The sequence below is a fragment of the Cervus elaphus genome, chromosome 33 (genome assembly GCF_910594005.1).
Source record: "Cervus elaphus chromosome 33, mCerEla1.1, whole genome shotgun sequence".
NCBI lineage: Eukaryota > Metazoa > Chordata > Mammalia > Artiodactyla > Cervidae > Cervus > Cervus elaphus.
Window position 1 is genome coordinate 57625421 of NC_057847.1, and position 25792 is coordinate 57651212.

Here is a 25792-nt window from a genome sequence, read left to right on the forward strand (position 1 = left end):
TTTGCATTTATTTGACTTAGTTGCCACAATTTAAAATTTTGAAAGATTTGGAATACAATTCTCGATTTCTGGCTTCTTTTGAAAATGTAGGGAGATCTGTCAACACCCAACAGAGCAGTAGCAAACCTTTTGGGCTGAAGGTGTGTCCTCCATTTTAGACAGTTTATGCTTTGCCCGTTTCACTCATTAACTCCTGTGCTAACAGTTAACTAGGAAGACATCAGGTGTGTTTTATGAGAAATTTCCTTCTCAAACAGACTCTTCCTGAGGGTGCAAGTAGATGGCCCACTTTGACATTTTACTTCCCACAGAGGTCTGCCATCCACAGAGGTTTTTACCCTCAATGTAATAGCTACTGGTGTGGAATTTTTCACAACTTAGACATACCTATTTGGTAACTGCAGCTTATCTGCATGAGAAACTTTCTGTAGAAGGGAAAGCAATATTTTGGAGAAAGTGATAATTTTAGCAAGTATACCATCATGTTAGGAGCACTTTGACTGCTTCCCAAAGTACAAAGGGCACACACAGAGAAGAAAACAAACACATAAAACAGGTGTATAAAATTTTTGAAAATAGCTTCGTCAAACAAAGCAGTAGATCTGGGAATTGAAGCTTCATTTTCTATAGCTTTGAACTGACAATGCTTAGAATAAACTTATTTATCTCAGTTTGTTTGGGGAATAGCCAACCTGAGAGAAGAAAAAGAAAACAGAAATGCAAAACAAACACACTCCACAAATACTATTTATATAAAACTATCAAGCACTATTTCAATGATGTAAGGAGGTTTCCAGAAGTAAAACAGTTTCTAAGAGTTGAAAATTAGTACAGGAAGCTAGCCTCCGGGGAGGGAAAACCTGATAATGCTCCTGAGAAAAGTTGATGTCTTCCCTTGCTAATTGCTACTACAAACTTGTGAGGCTAATTAAGATAATTACAGTGGTAATAATTTTATTTAACAGGTGAAGAAATAATGCTTGGAAAATTGTTTCTGGTGTGAATGACCAAAGTTCAAATGACAGTACCAATTCACTTAACTCTCTGAATAAATGAAAAGTTTATAGGTTTATCATAATATAATAGAATTTTTATTATTAAAAATTACTTTGTAAAAGATTGACATGGATAAAATATGAGGTTCATGTAAACATCTTTAGAGCTTAGTTGTAAATTTAAATTTAAAATGTAGCAATTAACTTTAAAAATGTCATGCAAATATTAAAATGCTTTCAAATTTATTGGATGTTTTGGTAAAAAGTTCATAGACATTTGTAAACATTGGACCTTTCATAAAATAGGCTGAGAGCATAGTAAAAATAACTATTCCCCTATTCCAAAAATTATTCATGAAATATGTAAGGAGACTGTGAATCAAAGTTATAGGATCTCCAAAGACATTTATATTCTTTTGGAAAATTTTTATTTTAAGATAAAGCCACTGGATAATTTTTTGAGAAATATAGTTTGTATAATTACTGTTGCCTTTCCTACTAAATTGTAAGCTTTTTGATGACAATTGCTTCCAAATCTATGAAATCTTTCTCTGCTCTTATGTATAAGTGTGCTCAATAAGTACTCGTTAAGTAAAGTAATGCATATGAACAGACCTTCTGTTTACATGAAACTTACAGGAATTCAAGGATACGTCTTAAAAATACAGCTAATGTATCTTTACAGCTATTGCCAGTAAAATACAGCTAATCGGCAATACTATTATCTTCTTTGACAATGATGAATGAAGAAAAAGTTTGCAACCAGCCACTTTGCTCCCTGAGCAAAACTAGTAAAAAAAAGCAGGTTATATACCATTAGCCCCATAAAACATGTTTACATCACACCAGTTTCCTAAAACAGCCAAGGTCTTTGTGACTTTTTTTTTTTTAACAAATGCCAACAGAGACATGTTTTTAATTGACTGCTTTGGTTCCTTAACATGGAATCCACAGGCCTTCATCTGATGTTTTAAGATATATTTGCTACCATGTCACATTTCTGCAGTATTCCAGGTTTTGACCCAGTGTCCCAGGTGAGAAGTTTAATTCCAGGATGCTAAATTAGAGATCTTAGGGAGGAGCCATTTCTCTTTCTATCCATTTTAAAGGAATACACTTATTGCTAAGATGACCTGAAATAGTACATGAATCTCCTGTAAACACCAAACTTATTATTAGAGAGTAACCAGCACCAGGGAGTTCAGAATCTACAGGGCACTCACTTCAGTTCTCGAACTTTCGTCGTCTTTATGTTCCTGCAGACGTACAGTGTCTTGATGCACTGCTGGTATTTAGTTCTCATGTGTCATAATAACTGAACTCTGCTGTAACAATTGCAGTTAGTGAAAGCAGATATAGTCATTGTGAAGATTAGTAAGACATCTAAATAAAATTTTAGCTTAATCTGGGAGCATTTCTAGATGAAACTAATAAAAACATTGTTGGTTTTAGACAACCCAAAGATTATAGATAAGTAAGCTCTCTTTTTGCCATGATCCTTTATTTTTACCTTTTGCATCTTGTCCTGAAGATGATAATAGCCCTTTTGTACCTGTAATGGTACAAGTTGTTCATGGTCCATTGACCCAGTTTAATCCTGATACACACTAACCTGTGAATGCAGGAACTGTCGATCAGTGGACTGTACTCTCTTTTTTAAAAGCAATCATGGTTGAACATTTCCATACATCTTATAAGAAGGGCTATTCAGTCTTTGTATACTTGAAGAAATAATGGAGTCTTTGAAATGCTAATACATTTTAAACATAAAAAGAAAGTAATAAGAGATAAATGATTTTTTAAAAATGAAACATAGTAAAGTGTACAAAAGAGTGCCTAGAACTTTATAAAACAATGATCCTTAAAATCAAGTTATAAGATTGATTGTACACTGACTTATGCAAGGTTAAGAACATTTTTAGAGGTGCTGATCCAGAGATGGTGGAGCCTGGTAGGCTGCCGTCTATGGGGTTGCACTGAGTCAGACACGACTGAAGCGACTTAGCAGCAATTCTAGGATATATTATTATGCAAGGTGTTGAAAATTTCCCACCTAAGTTAATGAAAAATTAGAACTATAGTGACCACTACAGAAGAAACAGCTTAGCTCTGCTATATTTAGTGAAGAAATGAAGGGACCACTTATTCTATAATTCCTCAAAGAGTCACAGGCCATGTATTTTGGCCCACTGGAAATATACACTTGAAAAGTCTTCAGTGCCTATTTGTAGTGAACCTACATATGAAGAATGCAGAATTGCAGAGCTACTTATTTGCACATTGGAATTGATGCAACACCATAAGATAGAAAGCTAAAAGAGATATCAATTTTCTATTTGTTAAACAAGCAAAAGACAATGCTTCAGAAGCCTTTGGATTATCAGCCTAGAGTTTGGAGTACAGCGTTGTCCAGATCTATGCTGTGCTTAGTCACTTAGTCCTGTCCAACTTTGTGACCCTCTAGACTGTAGCCCAACCAGGCTTCTCTGTCCACGGGATTCTCCAGGCAAGAATACTGGAGTGGGTTGCCATGCCCTCCTCCAGGGGATCTTCCCAACCCAGGGATTGAAACCAGGTCTCCCACACTGTGGTCTATCCACATATACTCAGACTACTTGTGACTCTCAAATTCACTGTTTGTTTTCAGGGATTATTTTTCCTAATCTTCAGATTTGCAAATCTTTACTTTACCTTGTTTTTCAAGATATCATAATGAATTTGATTGATGCTGTGCTGATCTTGTTTCTATTTTAAATTTTATTTTCTTAATGATAACTTTAAAGGGAAGCTGACAAATAACAACCTGGTGGCCATGAAAAGATGTGTAAATTTAAATTTGAAGTGAGACACATATTCATTTTATATTTACTGTTTTCAAGAAGGATATTACTCTACTTAACCAAATAGCTTACCAGCTTTATAATAATTCATCTTTGCTTTGTTTAGTATTTATTTTTAAGGCAACAAATTATGTATGAAATAGCTTATAAGTAATACATATGTTGGACTTCCCTGGTGGCTCAGATGATAAAGAATCTTCCTGCAATGCAAAAGACCCAGGTTTGATCCCTGGGTTTGGAAGATACCCTGGAGAAAGGAATGGCAACCCGCTCCAGTATTCTTGCCTGGAGAATTCCATGGACAGAGGAGCCTGGTGGGCTACAGTCCATGGGGTTGAAAGAATTGGACATGACTGAGTGACTAACACACATACCCAATATATATGTTATTGATATTTCCAGATAATTAGTATTTTCTCATGTAAACAATCCTGTCTTTAAACAATAGTCTTAAAAAAAAACAAGATTTTATAAATTATCCCTGATACTTTTTAAAAATTTTTTCTATTAATTTAATTTTGGATTTGTTACACTTTTGAATACTTATACAGAAATTTTCAAATATACAAAGTAGAAAGAATGGTAAAATAAGTTCCCTAGTATTAATCACCAGCTTCAACAATGATATTGCCTTCTAATGTAATAATGTTCATCTTTATCCTTCCCTAACAACTTACTTATCAGATATTTGGTGGTTAGACAATTAATAATTTAGGTATTATTTTTGTGGGTTTGGTCCCATCTCTAGAGCTGTAGAAAGCTGTCCATGAAACAAACAAACAAAAATTTAATATAAACAATTTTTTGAGAAATTTTGTGTGAGATAAACCTATTCCTGTGACCTACTTCTTTAAATTTTTTTCATGGCTTAACTCATGCTTACTTTATAAAACTAATCTACCTTCGCATACATGATATTGTAACATTTAAACATTAATATTAGTATTAATCCTCAACCTCTCTCTCTCTTTCTGTGTGTGTGTGTTCCCATTTGTTTAATAATTTTAAATGACTTTGAAATTTTGCCTTTAAAAAATGTTCTGGTGTAAATATATGTGGATGCTTGTGCAGACACAAAAGTTTTCTGTGTGCTAGGCATTCTGTGTGCTAAATTGTTTACATCTATTAACTCATCAAATATTCCTTCAAGTGATACTGTTAGAATTTTTATGTACAGATGAGCAAATGGAGTCTGAGTTAAGTATGCTCTAATTAGTGACATATCCCAACATTGGTCCCAACCTTGTCTGACACAAAACATATAAATTGCCATTATTCAACATTGATGTGATTATTTAATAACATTTTTGAAATGTCTGGTGCTTAGGTTGTAAGGGAACCTGCAGTCTTATCAAGATTGGTTCATTTCCTTTCCTGCCCACCATGTGCTTTTAACATACATACCAAATAAATTTATTATATGATAACTTGTATTGTCATCTAATCCTTTCATATTTGTAATTTCTATATACTATAAGATACTGTGTACATCTCAGATATTGAAATCATAATGAATACGTAGTTTATATCATGGCACATTTCTTTGAATAGATATAATACATTTTTTAACAGAAGAAATCTTGAATCACAAATTCAAGAAATCTTGAATTTGTTCCAAAGGATTGTTTCAGTTTTCCCAATCCATATACCTAAGGGTTATATAGCAAAACTATCAGTCAGTTCAGTCACTTAGGGTGTCTGACTCTTTGCGATCCCTTGGACTGCAGCACTCCAGGCTTCATCTGCCACTTGCTAGCCATATAACCTGGTCAAGGAATTCAACTTTTCTAAGCTTGTTTTCTCATTTATAAAACATGGATAACTTTAGCCATGGCTTCATGATGAATTAAATGAGATAATCTGCATAAAGTTCTGAAAATAAGTATTTAGAGTATAGTAAGCACTCAAAAAGAAATCATTAACTAGTTGTAATGACTGCAGAATTCTTGTGTAATTATTATATATATACGACTGAAACATGCATGAGCAGTTTAGGCCACTATCAATTAAACATAAACGCTCCATTACCTAATAGCCTTAGAAATCAAATGCACAACATAAAACATTTGATGCCTCTTGTGTGGAACTGTTCATATACTGTGACTTTGTAGAGTTACAAATAGTATTTAGTAAAAAAAAAAAAAAAGAAAGTTTTATAAAAATGCATGTATGTGTCAATCAAATTATATGAAGTCCTTCTGTTTTCCCTCTGCATTCTCTGTCATATGATTTGTTCCATTCATGTGAATCTAAATGCCGTCTCCATGCAGAATACTTTCAAATTCATGTCTACAGTTCTGATGCCTTCTCTGAATTTCACCCTGACATACCATACAGCTCCCTGGAAATCTCCTTTTTGTGTCTTAAAATCTCAAGGTGAAAAAGTTGAAAACTGTATTTTTGATTGCTCACCACACCCATCCATACTCAATCCCAGCTCTTAAAATGCATTTCTCTTGCATTTTTTTTTCCGTTTCACTTAATGGATCCCTTGTACATCCTCTGCCTGTCCTTACTCTTGAGTTTGCCAAGACAAGAAACACAGCCACCTGTGATTCTGTTCTCTGCTTCATTCCCTACATCCACTACTGATTTAGTCCTGGAAGTTAGTTCCACCTCTTGGAATAAGGGCTTCCCTTGTAGCTCAGTTGGTAAGTAATCTGCCTACCAGTGCCGGAGATCTAGGTTCGATCCCTGGGTCAGGAAGATCCCCTGGAGAAGGAAATGGCAACCCACTCCAGTATTCTTGCCTAGAGAATCCCATGGACAGAGGAGCCTGGTAAGCTACAGTCTGTGGGGTCACAAGAATTGGACATGACTTAGTAACTAAACTACTACAAACTACTTGGAATAAAATATTCCTTGAACCCATTCACTTCTCTTCACTGCTACCACCGTATTTGCCTGGTCCTTTAAAATAACCATCTGATGTACCCATTCTCTTGACTCACCATAATGAATTTGTATATATGATGCCACATTTCTTTCCTGCTTAAATATGGGATAAGGCAAAACCCAAATGATTGCCATATCTTAAAAGATCCGTTATATCACCCTCTCCAATTTCATCTATTTCCCCTTTATCCTCACTGCCACATTTCTAATCCATTAGCCTAATTTCTGTCCCTCAGTCACCCACTTTCTTTCCCTCATTAGGGCTTTTGTTTCTACCATTTATTTTTCTTGTCATGCTCTGTTCCTCTCTCAGAGTCAGTCTAAATATTACCTTCTCAAACTGCTTTTTTCCCCCCTGATTATCTTCTCAAAGTAGATTACTTATCTACCACTCACTCTCATAACAAAATTATTCTTGAATATGTTTCAGAAGCTGTAGTTATATATTCAAGCATTTGTTTAGTCTGTCTCTTGCTCTGGACTCTAAGCCCCATGAGGCTAGATAATGCATCTGTTTTACATGTGATTGTTTACCTAGCCAGTGTCTAGCACATCATAGACATTCAATAAATATTTTTGAAATGAATGACTGAAACAATAATATCATCAATAGCATCATTTCTTTTTCTTCAGAATTCTTTTCTGGACAGATTGGGATGCCAATTTTCCTCGCATTGAATCAGCCTCCATGAGTGGTGCTGGGAGGAAAACCATCTACAAAGACATGAAATCTGGGGCTTGGCCTAATGGACTCACGGTGGACCACTTTGAAAAAAGGATAGTTTGGACAGACGCCAGGTTTAATTTTTTTTTCCTTTCTTTTCTATAACCTTCATCAGATAATACTTACAAAATTAAAATGTGTATTCCTGTGCATGTATCATGTATACATACATTGAAATTGGTGGTGAACTTTATTTGCTTTTGTTATGATACCTTTTTTTGAAATCTTTCTGAAAATCAGGTACAGGATCATAAAAATATTTTTACACAATTTTTTTGCCATTTAAGTAGTATGAGCATATCACTGGACTATTTGAATGTGCTTTTATATACTGCTGACACATTTACTTTTCTGTAGGTCAGATGCCATTTATTCAGCCCTCTATGATGGAACAAGCATGATAGAAATTATCCGAGGTCATGAATACCTTTCTCATCCCTTTGCTGTGTCTCTATATGGGAGTGATGTTTATTGGACGGACTGGAGGACCAACACACTGTCAAAAGCCAACAAGTGGACGGGGCAGAATGTCAGCGTGATTCAGAAAACCAGTGCGCAGCCGTTTGACCTTCAGATCTACCATCCCAGCCGTCAGCCCCAGGGTAAAGGATTGTTATGAATTAGTGACCAGAATTTATTGTCACCTTAATCACATAATAATCAAACTGTAAAATAATTTTGTAAGCTGATGCTGCTGCTAAGTCACTTCAGTCATGTCCAACTCTGTGCGACCCCATAAACGGCAGCCCACCAGGCGCCCCATCCCTGGGATTCTCCAGACAAGAACACTGGAGTGGGTTGCCGTTTCCTTCTCCAATGCATTAAAGTGAAAAGTGAAAGTGAAGTCGCTCAGTCGTGTCCCACTCTTAGCGACCGCATGGACTGAGGCCTACCAGGCTCCTCCCTCCATGGGATTTTCCAGGCAAGAGTAGTGGAGTGGGGTGCCATTGCCTTCTCCATTTTGTAAGCTAACACTGATTTAATATTTTCTATATTATTTGATGGAAGTAGTACCAGCCTTTATTTTAATTAGCTCAGGATATTTTTTCTTTTCATTTATTTTACATAGAAATAGATAGAGAAATCTTAGAAATTAAGGGTTTTATGCAGTTGTTGCAATCATATCATTTTCCTAGCCTTCTTTTGTTGAAACTTAGGTTACATTACTGTTTTAAGAGGACTTCTCAGGTGACTTAGTGGTAAAGAATCTGCCTACATTGCAGGAGACAAAGGAGACATGAGTTCAAGCCTTGGGTCAGGAAGATCCTCTGGAGGAGGAAATGGCCATCCTCTCCAGTATTTTTGCTGGAAAATCCCATGGACAGAATAACCTGGCGGGCTGCAGTCCACGTGGTCACACAGAGTTGGACTTACTGAGCACAAGCATGAATGTTATATTATACTCACTCTCCTCACATCTTCCGTATCCGGTCCTCCGTTAAGGGACACGTAGGTTGTTTCAACTCTTAGCTATTGCAGATAATGCTGAATGAACATAGCAGTGCACACACACACACACATATATATGTATACATATATATTTTTTCAAATTTATCTTTTCCTTTTCCTCAGATAAACACCCAGAAGTGGAATTGCTGGATCATATGGTAGTTCTATTTTTAATTTTTGAAGAACTTCCATACTATTTTCCTTAGTGACTGTGTCAATTTACATAATCACCAATAGTGCACAAGGATTCCCTTTTGTCCACATCCTCAACAACACTTGTTATTTCTTATCATTTGATAGTAGGTATTCTGTCAGATATGTGATGATATCTCATTGTGGTTTTGATTTGCATTTCCTTGATGATTAGTGATGTTGAGCACATTTTCATATGCCTGTTGGCCATCCATATCTCTTTCTTAGAAAAACATCTATTCAGAGCCTCTGCCTATTTTTCAATCAGATTGTCTGTTTGATATTGAGTTCTATGAGTTCTTTATACATTTTGGATGTTAACTTTTTATCTGATAAATATAATTTGCAAATATCTTCTCCCATTTGGTAGTTTGCCTCGTTATTTTATTGATGGTTTCTTTCACCGGGCAGAAGCTGTTTAGTTTGATGTAGTCCCATTTTTGTTTTGTTTTGTTTTATTGCTTTTGTTCTTGGTGGCAAATCCAAACATTTCTAAGTATAGAAATGACATAGAATTTATTATTAGCCATGCAGTTATGATACTAAACTGAAGATGATATTGAAGAGGTAAGAGATTGGAGATAAGGCAGGTGGTTTGGATTGTTACCATCTCCTAGGTCAAAAAAAGTAAAGCAAGAAAGTATAAAGTAGGGAGGATACAAGGTAACAGTTTTATTGTTATAGCAACCATAGGACTGAGGACAAAAATTTGACTATAAAATACTGGAATATTCAGAACTAGAAATTTATATACATTTTACTATATTTTCACACTGGTTAGAATAAACATATTGTATCCCCATATGCCCTGGAAGATATATATTCACCCTACTCCATTAAGTGGACTGATAACTGCATACTTTAGCCTAAATTGTCCATTTGCTATATTTGGTGTATTTTGGAAATTTATACCATGTAGTTGATACCTATGGCCATTTACTGAATAAATGCATCGGAGAATATTGTTTCTTTAGCAAAGAGAGAAGTTGCATAAATAAATATATTTGTTATTTTTTAATGAACAAGAACATCAAAATTGTAGGTTTCCCTTTACGATAAAATGAACAACTTACATTCAAGAAGCCATCTAGTCTAAATATATTTTTATCAGCAAAGCACAGTTTTTAATTGAATAAGTTTTGAATGTATTAAAAAAAAAAACACAGCAGCATCATAAAGGTTTTATGATAGACTTCTCTTGAGCCATATGTTAGTTTGTGTTTGGATAATAAGATCTGGGCATGCATGATTAAGCATTAGTAAAAGTGGTTTCATCATCATGACTTTGTAATAATAAGAAAGGTATGCACTTATATCATATTTTATTTAGTGCTTTCCAGATATTGCTCTCAATCTACACCAAGACTTGCAGGAAATAAAATATTTTCCTGAGAGGCTTTCTCACTTCAAAACCACATACCAATTATAAATCTGTACATAATTCATATTTTATCTCCACATTCTTAATTAACACCATGAAGAACTATCTTAGCACTTAGAATATGTATAGTTATTTAATATTTTCCTAATTCTGTTTTAGTTACCCACCTAGATAATAAAATATTTGAGTAAAGGAGTGTCATTTATTTATCTGTGTTAACTACAGAGTATAGCTAAGCCTTTTATGAGAACAGTATTAATAATGATAACAATAATATCACCTAATACTAATTCTAATTCCATGAGGTTGGTGGTTGGCAACCCAGTTTTACAGATAAGGAGCCTAAAGGAGAGGTATGCCAAGTGATTTGCTCGAGGTCTAATAGCCAGTAATATCCACTAATGAGGATAATTGCCTCATTATCTTACCCCAGGGAGAGTGACCCCAGAGCCCTTGCCTGAAGCACTACGCTCTGTAGGCAGAAGACACTGAATTCTTATTGAGATCCTCCTTGGAACTGTTCTATCAAATCCCCAGATGGCAGTAGAGAGTAAAGTTTTATTGACACGTTCCCATGCTTCCCTGATGGCTCAGTTGGTAAAGGATCAGCCTGCAGTGCAGGAGACCCTGGTCTGATTCCTGCCTCAGGAAGATTCACTGGAGAAGGGATAGGCTACCCACTCCAGTATTCTTGAGCTTTCTTTGTGGCTCAGCTGGTAAAGAATCAGCCTGGCATGCTGGAGATCTAGGTTTGATTCCTGGGTTGGGAAGATTCCCTGGAGAAGTGAAAGGGGATCACTCCAGTACTCTGGCCTGGAGAATTCCATGGCCCCTATAGCCCATGGAGTTGCAAAGAGTCGGACACAACTGAGTGACTTTCACTTCACATGGGGCAAACCAATTTTTACCTTCTTGTAGTTTATAGTCTGGAAAGAGAACAAGCTAAATTAATAACTGGGGTCAATTAAATAATAATTATTATGATCATATTTTGAAACTAAAATTATAGGAAATATATTTTAAAAGGTAGAATGGAGTGGTCCTAAAAAAGTCCTTGGGCTTAGCCTAATTCAGTTTCTTCCTTTGTCACTCACTGATCTTGTTACCTAAGGCAAATTGATTAACTTCTGGGTTCATATTTCTTCATTTGTAGGCTGGAGCAGCTAGAAGTAAGGAAGGAATGCATGGTATACAAGATTGGGTTGGAATCAAACCATAATGGGACTTAAAAGTTCCCCTTACAAAGAAATTTCATTGTTCATCCTTAAGAATAACTGGATAAGTGTTCAAGTGATGTCAAACCTAAATGTGCACTAAATTTACTGGAGGGATCATTAAATCACAAATTTCTGGCCTCTATCCAAGATATTCTGATTCAATAGGTCTATGGTATGACCTAAAACTTTTTATTTTTAACAAATTCCCATGGAATGCTGATGCTGCCTTAAGAACCACTGCCCTGAACAAATGAGAAAAACATTGAAACTATTTGGTCAATGAAGGGAAAATAACAGAAGTACATGCTGGAACTTGACTTCATCTATACAAGGGGTAGACTAGAGAGAGACAACTGTAGGTAGGATTCTAGTAGGGTGTAGCGCCTAGCTTCTTCAGTAGATCAGGAGACAGCTGATACCAGGACAGAGAGAATGGTGGAACTGAGATATGTGCATGTGTGCTAAGCTTGCTTCCAGTCACATCCAACTCTGTACAACCCCATGGGCTGTAGCTCGCCAGGCTCCTCTGTCCGTGGGATTCTCCAGGCAAGAATATTGGAATAGGTTGGAATACCCTTCTCCAGGGAATCTTCCCAACCCAGGGATGGAACCCATGTCTCTTACATTTCCTGCATTGGTTCTTTACAACTAGCAACACCTGGGAAGCCTGGAGTTGCCATATACAAAGTCAGTTTAAAGAAAAAAAAAAGTGATAGAGATGTGTAGAGTAGGGGAGTTTGGCAAGAAAAGGAAAATTTGAGATGTCCTTAGTTTTCTAGTTTCTATCATTGTCTTCACCATCAACGTGTGACACAGAGGCCACATAAGGGAGGGGTGAGCAGAATTTTTTCTGTGGAAGGCCCTATAGTATGTGTCTGAGGCCCTGCAGGTTATATGGTCTTTGCTGAGCTACTTGGTTCTGCTGAGGCAGTGTAACAGCAGTCAAATGAAAAGTGAGTGACCATCACTGTGTTTCAATAACATTTTATTTATGGACACTGACATTGAAATTTCTTTTAATTTTCATGTGTTATAAAATTTTATTCCCTATTTTTTTGGTGTTTTTCCTCCAATTAAAACATAGTAACCCAAAGGGCAGTATTAACCTGTAGGCCAAAGCTTACTGGCACCTGAATTAAAGGATAAATCAAAAAATTAAAGTTTGGATATGTGGAATTTGAGGTACCTCTGGGACATGGTTGAATATTCAGGGTTATAAAGGCAAAAAGAACTTGGTCTGGAACTACAGTTTTTATAGTCATTCAATTGTAGATTGAAGATAAAGAAGATAAATAAGATTTCCTAAGACTGTTATATAAAATTAGAAAAGGACAAGCACAGAACCTTGGAGAAAACTAATATAAATGAGAAAGGCAAAGAAAGATGCTGAGAAGAGGATGGCCAAGAGATTTCAGAACTAAAAGAGCACAGTCAAAAAAAGTAAGAGGAGTTTCAAGATGACAGTGGTCAATAGTGTTAACTCTTGCAGAGAAGTCAAGAAAGATCAAGGCATGAAGGTATTCATTGATTTGGCAACCTGGAGGAAGGTCAGCTATAATTTTATTTAGAGCACTTTCAGTGGAATTGTTTGCATGTGTCCCAGTGATCCTAAATATGTCCGAGGTTAGTATAAATGTCGAAGTCTTTTTACTAAAAAATACAGTTCATTAAATAATAAGACTATAGTGTTAAGTAACAAAATGTAAATGCAAAAAAAAAAAAAAAAAAAAAAGACAGCTTTCATAGCAATCCGCTTAGGAGACATAGTAATCAAGAGCAAGCTTCTAGAACCAGACTAGTTCATATTCTAACTTTATCATATCCTGACAGCATGACCATTATGTTAGTTGTTTCAACTATAAATTGGAATCCTTGCAAAGTTAAATGCATTAGTCTCTTAAAAGCACAGAAGATACCTGGCAAATAGTAAGCACAGTGTAAGTGTTGTTAAGTAAATGATAGATAGAAAGATAGATGGATAGATGGATGCATGGATAGATAGGTAGATAGACAATTTTCTTAGTTACTTTGTTTTACGGTCCTCCCCCATCTTATAGATTAAATTGTTTGTAAATATGAAGAAAATGTGAGTTTCCTCTCTAGTATGCACACCTTCTCCCATCCAGTGGGTTTGCTGCCCTTCTCTATGCCCTCTCGCAGACCAAAGTTTTTGTTTTTCTAAACTCGTTTTTTTAAAAATATAGTTCACTATATTGTTAGTTTTAGGGGTATGACATAGTGTTTTGTCATTTGTAGAGTACCTTATAAGTTGGTCACCATGATAAGGTTAATAGCCATCTGTCACCATACAAAGGTATTAAAATATTTATGATTATATCCCCTGTTATATTTTGCAACAATGACATTTATTTTATATCTGGAAAATATAATGAAAGTGAAAGTATTATTCACTCAATCATGTTTGACTCTTTGCGACTTCATGGACTATAACCCACCAGGCTCCTCAGTCCGTGAAATTCTCCAGGCAAGAATAGTGGAGTAGACTGCCATTCCTTTCTCCAGGGGATCTTCCAAACCCAGGGATAGAACCCAGGTCTCCTGCATTGCAGGCAAATCCTTTACCATCTGTGCCACCAGTGAAGGAAAATATATTTTATATATTTTCAGCCGTTTATTCTTCATATAGGTTTTCTCTCTCTTTCTCTTTTCTTTTTCTGGGACCCTATAATGGGATAATTTATATGCCTGATGTTGTTCTATAGATCCCTTAAACTATACTCAAATATATATATATATACACACATATGTGTGTGTGTGTGTGTTTCTTTTTCTTTTTGCTGTTTTATTTAAGTGAATTCCACTACCCTATCTTCCAGATCACTGGTATATCCTGCATTCTCTAATTGGCTGTTGATTCCCCATCATGTATTTTTCTCTTCAGTTGTTTTCTTCTGTTCTATTTTGATATTTTTATATATGTTTTCTATCCCTTTGTTGAAGTACACCCTGAGTTATTCCATTCTTCTCCCAAGTTCAGTGAGCATCTTTAAGACTATGACTTTGAACTCTTTATCTGATAAACTGCTTATCTCCGTTTCATTTAGTTCTTTTTCTGATGTTTTTTGTTGATCTTTCATTGGGAAGCTATTCTTTGTCTCTTCATTTTGCCTAACTGTACTGCTTGTCTACTGGGAGTCAGAACTATTGAGTTTGTGGACAACCGGTTCACAAACAGAGTAAGTCTCACTTCTCACAGCCCTTTGGCTGTTCTGGAAGTAAGCCCCATTGGTTTTAAAGCCAGACATTCTGGGAAGGTATTCTTGATGGGAAGCCCAATTTGGAGCTTGGGCTCCTCAGTAGAGACCTAGGCAGTTGGGATAACCCTCCCACTTGTGTATCTCTGCTCTGAGGGTGTAGCTTCTAACTCGACTGAGTCTCTATCTATCCTGCCTGTCTCAATGGCATCTTTTCTTTATATATTTAGTTGTAGAAAATCTGTTTCACTTCAAGCTATTCTCAGAGATTGTTGTTTTATATGTAGCTTTTGGTGTATCCATGGGAGGAGGTGAGCTCAGAATCTTTCTAATCTTACATTTTGATTCAGACACCATAAAGATGTTTTCTTTTTTTTTTTTTTTAATTTTTTTATTAGCTGGAGGCTAATTACTTCACAACATTTCAGTGGGTTTTGTCATACATTGATATGAATCAGCCATAGATTTACACGTATTCCCCATCCCGATCCCCCCTCCCACCTCCCTCTCCACCCGATTCCTCTGGGTCTTCCCAGTGCATCAGGCCCGAGCACTTGTCTCATGCATCCCACCTGGGCTGGTGATCTGTTTCACCATAGATAGTATACATGCTGTTCTTTTGAAACATCCCACCATAAAGATGTTTTCTTAATCACAAATTCAGTTGTGACTTAACGCCTAGTAGTGGAATTGTGTTTTTTCATGGATATAGAAAGATTACACATGGATTTTTGTGTGTGTGTTTGGTTTTCAATTTTGTTTCACATTTCTTTCCTCACTTTCTCTGATTGGAATTTTTTTTTTCTTTAAGAGTTATTTATTTATTTGTGTATTTATTTTTGGCTGTGCTGGGTCTTTGCTGATCTGCACTGGCTTTCTCTAGTTGCGCTAAACAGAGCCTCCACTTTGTTGTGGTGTGCAGACTTCTCTTGTTGCAGAGCGCGGGCTCTAGGGTCACGGGCTTCAGCAGTTGCAGCACGTGGGCTCAGTAGCTGTGGCACAAGACTTGGTTGCCCGTGGCATGTGGGATCTTCCTGGAGCAGCGATCAAACCTGCATCCCCTGCATTGGCAGGCGGACTCTTTAGTCATTGGACACCAGGGAAGCCTTGGAATCTTTTCTTGAAATAGCTTAAGAATATGATTGTCACTTAAAATATAGAGTTTTGAAAATATTTTTATTAATTAGATTTTCACCAGTTAAAAAATGTTTTTCTTTTCTTAAAGAAGCTTTTCTTCTGAGAAGGCCTCAGTTCAATGGGGACTTAGTACCTGTTGATAATAAAAGTACTATTTTGCAGAGTCCACTTTATTTTACCCTCAAACACTGGTGTGGACTCAACCGTCCCTTTTAATTTTATTCTTGAAACACCTATCAACTGGCAAATGTACAAACTGTTCTGTGTAACAAATCAAAATGACAATACCCCTTAGAAAATCAAATCAAAATCCAGAAACAGAATGAATGGAATATTAGGACATTGTCATGGTTATAGCAATTAGATTAAATATATATATTTAAAAAATCATATTCTAAAACAGTATCCATTATCTATCCCATAAATTGTTAAATGGCCAAATAAATTAAGTGATTTAGTTCATTTAGAAAGGTAGTATATATAATGGATAGTGGTTGCACTCTGATATCTGAAAATGTATTTCTTTCTTAAAAGTTGTATGATTGTAAGTATTCTTTTCTTTTCACCATTTTCAGAATTAAGTTAACACTTCTATAAAACAAGGGTAATTTATGTGTAAGAACAAAAATGGCCAGTAAGAGAAATAAAGGGAATAATGCTTATAGAAACACTTAGCACATTTTCTAGCTCATTGTGATAAAAACAAATTATTCCATTTTTGGAACTTTTATTTTTTCTATCAATTTTTATCTCACTTGCCCTCTATGTTATGACAATACAAGGTGAACTCCAGACTGTTTCTCAGAGAGTTGTTTTAACACTGAAATGATTTAAGGCTTCCAGTTGCTTCAGGAAAATGCTTCTATAGAAAATGAAATTTTCTTGACAACATTTGCAAGAAAATTAGCTGATACTATTAAAAAACAAAAACAAAACTAGTTTCTAAGAATATTGTGTGTGTGTGTGTGTTAGTCACTCAGTATGTCCAACTCTTTGCGACCTCCTGATCTGTAGCCCACCAGACTCCTCTGTTCATGGGATTTCCTCAGGCAAGAATACTGAATTGTGTAGCATTTCCTTCTCCTGGGGATTTTCCCAACCCAGGGATCAAACCCAGGTCTCCTGTATTGCAGGCAGATTCTTTACCATCTGAGCCAACAGGGAAGCCCCTAAGAATATTAGTAATATTATTGCTGCTTTAGGAAACAAAGTATCCTTATAAAACTTGAATGAGGGATTCCACTTGGACTTATTAGTATATTTAACTACAAGCAACATTTTCAATTAAAAACAGTTAAAAAAAAATGTAATACTCTTAAAACTATGTTTCAGTGTGGTGGAGCTGAATCTCAAATATTTTTGGGTTACTTAAATTGTTCACTTCCACAGTTTTTTATATCAAAATCTATGACCTATCATATAAAACATTTTCCTCTCTCTGTCTCTGCTTGCATATACATATTCCTTCCATTCTACATATTATTAATTCTGTTAAAAATACTATTTCACACTGTTTTATGGTATTTCTTTCTTTCACATATTTATATACTATCAATAGAAGTTTGTTTGTTTGTTTTTAATGGACATTAAGAGATTTCCTTGATCTACTACTTTAGACTCCTTGATTCCAATGCAGGCAGCACAGGTTCAATCCCTGGTCAGGGAACTAAGGTCCTACATACTACATCTTATGGCCAAAAAATAAAATATGAAATAGAATCACACAGCTTAAAAGAATAAATAAATACTAAAAAATTTGAAATGGACCTTAGTTTAAAATACTATTTCTAAGAATGGAAAGCTGATATGAAACAGCTAAAATGCCTCTACCTTTACTTTTTGATATCTGCAGCTTTGAAGGGATGAAATTTCTGACTGAGGCAAAGTGAAAGGAAGGTGATAGCAAAGCAAAGAGAAATTTTTGAGATCTAAGTAAACTTGTCAGGTTTCTGTGAGGTATTAGAACATTGTGCAATACTGAGAGCCAAGTAAAAGAGAGAGACAAAATTACCAATGAAGAGGAGAAATAAGAGTTGAAACATACCAAAAATATGTTGCTAAGTCATTCCAACTGTTGATATGAAAAATCACAATGGAACTCAATTTCTACTCTTATACCTCCTTCCTGTAACAGGTAGTCTTTTGCTCCCACTACTAGTTATGTAGACCTGCACCTAATTTAATTTTTCAGTAAATCTTTCTGTAGCATCTTTAAATCACATTTTGAATTAATGGGTTTTGTTGATTCACCTGAAAAACTTAATTTCCATTTTAGCATTATTTCTTTGTCAAAATGTAATACAAATGTCAAACAGCTAAACTGTAAATGAATTTATAGGTAGGTAGTAAGTATAGCTGCATTATAAATTGCTATTTTAAAATTATGCTATAATATAGTTTATCTTGGAACAGTGGAAAAGATTAGTATCAAAGAAATCATAAAATTCTTTCTTCCTTGACACTGGTTGTTTGATGTACTTGCCTCAGAAATACAAATGTAAGTATTTATGAGCTCTTCATTCAGATACATTAAGATGCAGAGTCCAGAGTTCCAATCCAGGATCAAAACTTTTCAACCTCTGTACCTTTCATATTTGGAGGTAGATAGTTCTTGGGAGGGGGAACATTCTTTTGCATTATATGACATTTATTAGCATCTTTGGCCTCTACTCACTAAAATGCCAGTTGGTAACCCCAGTTATGTCATTCAAAAATGTCTCCAGACATTCTTAATTGCTCCTGAGGGGACAAAATCCCCCCCTCACCACCACTACCATTGGTTGAGAACCACTGTTTTAGACAAAAGCTTTGTGATTATTAAATCATTGTGAACATAGAAATTTTTCTGGCACAAATGTTTCTTCTTTTAAATTATACAGCAAGTAAAAGTAAATAGCAAGTCAGAAAGACATAGCACCTCTTAGAAAATCTGAAAATTCATTGGTATTTTAAGATATATCTCACCAATAAATGTAGCATGATATTACATGTTTGAATTCACTCTTTTTACAGAAAACTGTACACAAATAAATGGAAATAGTATATGTGGCTTTAAAATATTTTCTCTTTGAAATACAGCTGTCTATAGAAGATAAGATTTTTAGATTTTTTTTCTACTTCATAAAAATAGAGTACAGTATAAAATTAACCTGTAAAATATGAGTTTTGATGAAAGTAATTCCTGCATACCTGGTGTTGATAGAAACTTGTAAATTAAAGCAATAAGAACATCTTGTACTTGCACATATTTTATTGTATGTGTGTGTTTTAAATAAGGGATTCTAGTTCTTCAACATCAAATACTAAAATTGTAATTTGTAGATATTTGTCAAAGGGAAAAGGATTTGAATTAATGCTTAATAGTAAGATCATTCTTAAATTCATTTCAAAAAATTAAATTCTTTTCAAACAGAAAATTATAACTAAAAATATAGTTATAATAGATATGCATTTTGTATGTTAATAATTATTTTGTACAAACAAATTTCATTAACATGATGAGTATTAATTACTATCAACAATGATTACACAGCACAGAGAAAAATGTTTCTCTTATCTAGCATTGGGTCTTGAGATTCTTCTGCTTTAAGCTTAGTATTGTTAGGTAAATAAATATTGTATATACTTTATATTGCATCCACATTTATGTATATTTTATTTGAACTTAACGGATAAAGTAATTGGGTTTAAAGTGTTTATTTTTTTGCTGGTGAAAAATGGACTACAATTAAACACAGTTTTGCATGAAATATGAGATTATCTTAATGATACTGTTTTTTTTACAGAGCACACATCAGTCTTGTATGATTGCATAATTAGCATTTCATTCTCCAGTAAAGTATTGTAGTTATGCATTATTTAATGTTTTCATCTATAGCTCTCCTAAAGCTATGGCTATAGCTCATCTATAGCTGTCTCTTAGTTTACTTTCAACATTTTAGATTGTTGCCCTGTTAGAACATAGACATGCATATGTTTATGAGCATGTGTATGAATCCAAAACAGTAATAGATCACGTGGAAATTTTAGGAGAAAAACTATATATATGTTGATAAGTCATAGTTCCTGCCAGCATAGACTTTGACAAACCAATACTCAGAATTTGACAAACTAAGCCTCTCAGACTAACTTTAGACTTCTGCAAATTTTGCAAATAAAATTTTATTTGAACATAGCTATACATGTTGATTCACATATTGTTTCATGGCTGCTTTTTGTTGTAGTAGCAAAGTTGAAAAATTACTAGAAAGGGTATAAGGGCTACAAAGGTGAACATATTTACAATTTGGCCTTTTATAGAAAAAAAACAAAAAAAAATGGTTTCCCTACCCCTGATTTACCTAGAGAGAACAGGGTAAAATGATAAAAATATGCAATACATGTCAAAGACAATTAGAAAATAAGACTGTAAATAATAAATGCCTAATGCCTTTTATATTGATAACTGAAACTAATATTTAGAGTTGGAATAAATCAGCATTAGCTAGTTTCATTAGAAAATATTTTGTGAAAGAAAAATAACTCAAGCTGATTCATGAAATAATAATGTAAGGATGTTGGTAATGAAATTCTACAGGAAGAAAATATTTTCTGTGGAGTAGAAAAAGACAAGCTATAGATGTTCAAGGAACAATTTGGAGTCCTTTTTACCATGTGCATAATGTGTATGTAGTAGGAAAATGGTAGATGAAACTACAAAGTAGGATGGTATCTTTGAAACAGAGATTAATATACTTTTGACAGTACTATAGAATACTAGTTACATGGTTATAGCAGTTACTCCAAAGTGATGAAATAATTTTATATTGCAAGAGGAAAGGTAAAAATGGAAAGAAAGGGCACATAATAGGCAAGTCTGATAATACTTGACAATTAAATATGATAGTGAAAGAGAAGTAAAAAAAAATCTTTGAAATTAAAATTTTGGGAATTTAGAAGACTTATGACATCTTTGATAAAAATAAACAGAGTGGATCAGGATTAAAAAACAAACAAACAAAAAAATGAAAGGTAAAAAAACAGCAGGTAAATCAATCTGGAAGGCTTCCAGGTGGCACAGTGGTAAAGAATCCACCTAACAATGTAAGAGACACAGGAGATGTGGGTTCAATCCCTGGGTCTAGGAGATCTGGAGGAGGAAATGACAACCCACTCCAGTATTCTTGCCTGGAGAATCCCATGAAAAGAGAAGCCTAGTGGAATATAGTCCATGGGGTCGCAAAGAGTTGGACATGACTGAGCAACTGAGCAAACCAATCTGGCTAGTGTTGATAAACCTTGGAGGAAATGGTAGCAGATAAAATGTGTGTCTTTGTGAAGAAGACTTATCTAAAGTAGAGAAACTATCCAAGATTTTTAAGCAAAGGAACTATATGAGCAAGTCTGTATTTTAGAAAGTTACCATAGGCAATGAGGAGAGACTGAAAATTAAGAGATTATTTAGGAAGTTAGAGCAGCAATCCAAGCAAGAGATGCAAAGAACCTAAATTGAGCCAGTGACCATAGATTTGGAGAGAATGGTGTATGGGGTAAGAGTAGAGACTCTTAAATTCTTTGATGCAAGAACCATCTCTTATCGTCTGTTATACCCAGCTTTTTAAAACTAGGCAGAATATGAGGTGATTCATAAATATGTATTCAATGAGTAAATATAAGAGGGGTGTTACATATGTTTAAAGGACTTTGTTTGGTCAATTTGAGTTTTGATAATAAGAATTATCAATGAACCCAAGTTGCACACCTATATTTGGATTTCATCTGTTAATATTCTTTATAACATCCCATTAACTGGTCAGTTTTTCCCATCTCCTGGATACAATACATGGGATAGTTTTGGTTTTGTAGGGGTTTACAATCTTCATATTAATATTGGATATTGCAATAGTATTTCTTATAAAATAGTAACTTTGTATCAGGTATTGTCTGTAAAGAGCCAGAAAATGTATTTTAGGGCTTTTTATGCCAAGTGGTCCCTGCTGAAACTGTTCAACTCTGCTATTATAGTGATAAAGTCATGTGAATAACATGTAAATTAATGAGCATGGCTATGGTCCAATAAAACTTTATTCATAAAAATAGACAGTGAACCAGATAAAGCTCCAGGATCCATATTTGCTGATCCTTGCTTTATACTAAGATGTGAGGATGAAAACCAAATTCCTTAATTTGGTAATTAGAGTAGGTATCTATTTAAATGTATAGTTAGAAATAACATCAAAAAGATTTAAGTCCATTATTTCAAAGTGAGAAAAGATAAAAATTGAAAAAAGGCTTTGTGGATTTTTCCTCACCATGAAGCACAAAATATTGTTAATATTATCTTACAGTGTTATCATTAATATAGATATTGGGCTACAAAGTGTATTTTTTTACTTTAATGTGTGTGTGTGTATATACAGATATAATTTAATATACAATAGTATTATTATAATATATATATTATTTAATATAATTTAATATGTTATTGTTGATTTTAGAAAGCTTTTTATCACAATTATAGGATGTTGAGAAAAGTTAATATGATTCCAGGCTAAAGATAATGATGTTTAAAGTGAAATCCAAGTACTTGTTATTGAGTTGTCATGGATTTTGCTTTTAATTTCTTTGAGAGGAATAGCATTTTCCATGTCAGTGTTTTTAAACAAATATCTCCTTCTTTCTTTTCCTCCCTCTACTCCTCTTTATTTTTTATTTTTTCATCCCCTTTCTTCCCCATTCTCTTCTTTTTTTCAAGAATTTAAAACTTTGAGTTTTTTTTTTTTTTCCCTATGTACCAGTAACTGGGTAACCCTATTCTAGATAGCTAACAGTTCAACAGTGCCTCTTTATTTCATTTCCTTTTTGGTAACATCTTTGCTCCTTAATAATCTTCCCATCTAATCTCTTGCTTTTCTAACCTTTAGTTCCTTAAAGACACCCATTGTACTTTTGCTACTTCATCACTCAGTCCTCTCTGACCTCATGAACTGTAGGCCACCAGGCTCTTCTGTCCCTGGGATACTCCAGACAAGAATACTAGAGTGGGTTGCCATTTGCTTCTCCGGGGCATCTTCCTGTCCCAGAGTTTGAACCCAGGTCTCCTACATTACAGATTCTTTATCATCTGAGCCAATTATAATAGATGAAGTTAAAAGGAAAGAAAGCAGAATATGTGGCATTTATGCCTTGTGCTGGGCTTCCCCACTGGCTCAGTGGTAAAGAATCTGCCTGCAATACAGGAGCCGCAGGAGACACAGGTTCCATCCCTGGGTCAGAAAGGTCCCCTAGAGAAGGGCATGGCAACCCACTCCAGTATTCTGCCTGGAGAATCCCATGGACAGAGGAGCCTGGGGGGCTACCGTCCTTAGGGTTGCAAAGAGTCGGACATGACTGAAGCAACTTAGTAGGTATGCATACCATGTGACAGAGAGACTTACACTCGTAAAGAATCTCTCAACTTTAGTCTCCACTATTTTCTAATAATGTTTGTCCTTAACTTATTTGCTTGGGAAAATATTTCTGAGTCTTTTTCTTTTTTGTTTTTATTTTTAAATCAAATGCATAGACATGGATCATTTTTGTTATCTTATGGGGAGGGTCCTGAAGACTGCCAAAGGCCACCTTGAGCATTTATTAAATTCAGTTAATTTCTCTAACCTCTAAATTCTTATTATAACCTATTGATTTTTATTCTTTGTGGTTTAAAAGTCTATAAGACTGATACTGCTACTCTGAGCAATAGATCCATTTGTTAGGAAAATATTGTTAGTTGAAGACTAAAGTATTGCTGCTGAAATCAGAAGGTATAATTCTTTTCTGCCCTCAGTTGACCAGCATAGTTCTATAGAATTTGTCCTACTAGATAGACTTTATAAAAATAATATTTAAGAAAAAAAAATAATAATATTTAAGAGAACATTGGATCAATTGAGATTAAAATCTTATCCAAAAGATATGATGATGTCTGGGGAGTGTGTATTTCCTTAGTTCTGTCTCGTCACAACAAAAATTTGAAGTGACGGACCAGTGTTATAGCTCTCAGATGGATCAGTGTTATAGCTCCATGTTACAACTCAGTTTCATTTAGAAAATAAAAGAAAATACATCCTCGAGGTGTGAGGGCATGATGACCCAAAAGACTCAAAGAGAAGAGAGAAACCTCCAGTCCTTTGGCTCCTCTTTTATATGTTTTTTCTCCTCCCCCTGGCCTGACCTATGTAAACTGGGCTAGCCAGGAGTGCTGTTTGTTCTACCTGAGGTCCTCACTCCAGTCCTCGGACCTTCTTTTGTTCTATTTTCACAGGCTTTTCCCTTCCTTGTCTTTTAGCCACTGCCATTCTGGACTCCTTTTTCTTATTCTAACTACCTAACAATGACAAAATAATAAACACAAAAGAATGAGAGAATGAGATCAAACACAAAATTTAATATTCCATTTTAAATTTGAAGATATCAAGTTTTGTATACGATGTAATATAGTAAATATGAGTATGTAGCAATATTTAGCCATGGAATAAGTTAATACAGCAAAAAAAGACATCTTTATAATAAAGGAAGATGAAATTTTTATTCATATAGGCCTCTGATTTGAAAAAGAAATGGCCTGAAAGGATACTCAGTATATGTAATATCAGTTTCTCAATTGGAACTCCTGACACCTGCATGATCATCTACCTGAGTTTAATTTATACAAAAGTTAATAGCTATTCCTGATTGTTTCTCAGACTAAATACTTAAAAAAAAACCCTTTGCTTCTAAGGCAATAGAATGAATATCATTCATCTTAGAGGAACTTGAGGGAGTTATCTTAGTTGTTATCTTTGATGAGGAAAAATGTTTTTATTAATGTAATAACTGTGTATGATTGTCATTATTGTCATATTAATCACTTGAGTAATGTGTGCTACCTAGGGAACTTCACTTTGAATCATTAAGTGAATAACCCTTGTCACCCTCGGAGGCCCGCTAACGTGTTCTTCCTTCTTCACTGTTAATATTTCACTGTTAATTGCAGCTCCCAATCCCTGTGCAGCTAACGACGGCAGAGGCCCCTGCTCGCACATGTGTCTGATCAATCATAACAGGAGTGCTGCCTGTGCGTGCCCCCACTTGATGAAGCTTTCCTCCAACAAGAAGACTTGCTATGGTAAATTTCTCCCAGATCTCACAGGAACTCCAAAGTGAATCCTCTCTGATTGTATTAGCATTTGGATTTTCCTCACAGTAAAGCAGGAGAGGTTTTTAATGTCCTTAAAAACCAGCATTTGAGGTGGTGCTATTTTCACTCAATTGATGAGTCATCTACTTTGGGAGACACTGACAAATTCTTTAAACATGTGATAGGCTGCACTTTGCTGCTTGTTATCTTATTCGCTTTTTTTCTTGCTACTTTCTTATTTGGTGTGTTAGCAGAGTTTATCTCTACGGAACAGGGAGATTTGCAAGTGAAAATGCATTATCAAAAAGTGATGATGTAGGTAACCCGCATAACAAAGATGTGCTTAACAGCTTTAATCTCCTCCTGCTCTCCTAAAGTTACTTCAGCATCATTTTATAGGGGATTATCAACTTGAAGGGAGAAAATATGAAGTAAAATATATAATTTTGGGAGATTTGTAAAAAAACTTTTAGCAGCCTATTTAAACCAAAAATTGATACTAAAATTTGTAAATGAAAATCAGACTATGTTTTATTTTGTTTTATTAGTAATTTTTGTTGATTTGCAAACCAATTACTTTGAAGGGCCAATGAAAGTGTATTCATCAAATT

General features: G+C 34.9%; 1 protein-coding gene across 1 annotated transcript in view; it reads left to right on the forward strand.

Annotated features, from left to right (window-relative positions):
* The window catches only part of LRP1B (LDL receptor related protein 1B), a 2070284-nt gene that overhangs the window by 1345316 nt on the left and 699176 nt on the right, over nucleotides 1–25792 (forward strand). The window contains exons 26-28 of the mRNA XM_043894665.1: nucleotides 7364–7528; nucleotides 7812–8056; nucleotides 25038–25169. Coding sequence (XP_043750600.1) covers nucleotides 7364–7528; nucleotides 7812–8056; nucleotides 25038–25169 — 542 coding nt within the window. The remainder of the gene's footprint in view (nucleotides 1–7363; nucleotides 7529–7811; nucleotides 8057–25037; nucleotides 25170–25792) is intronic.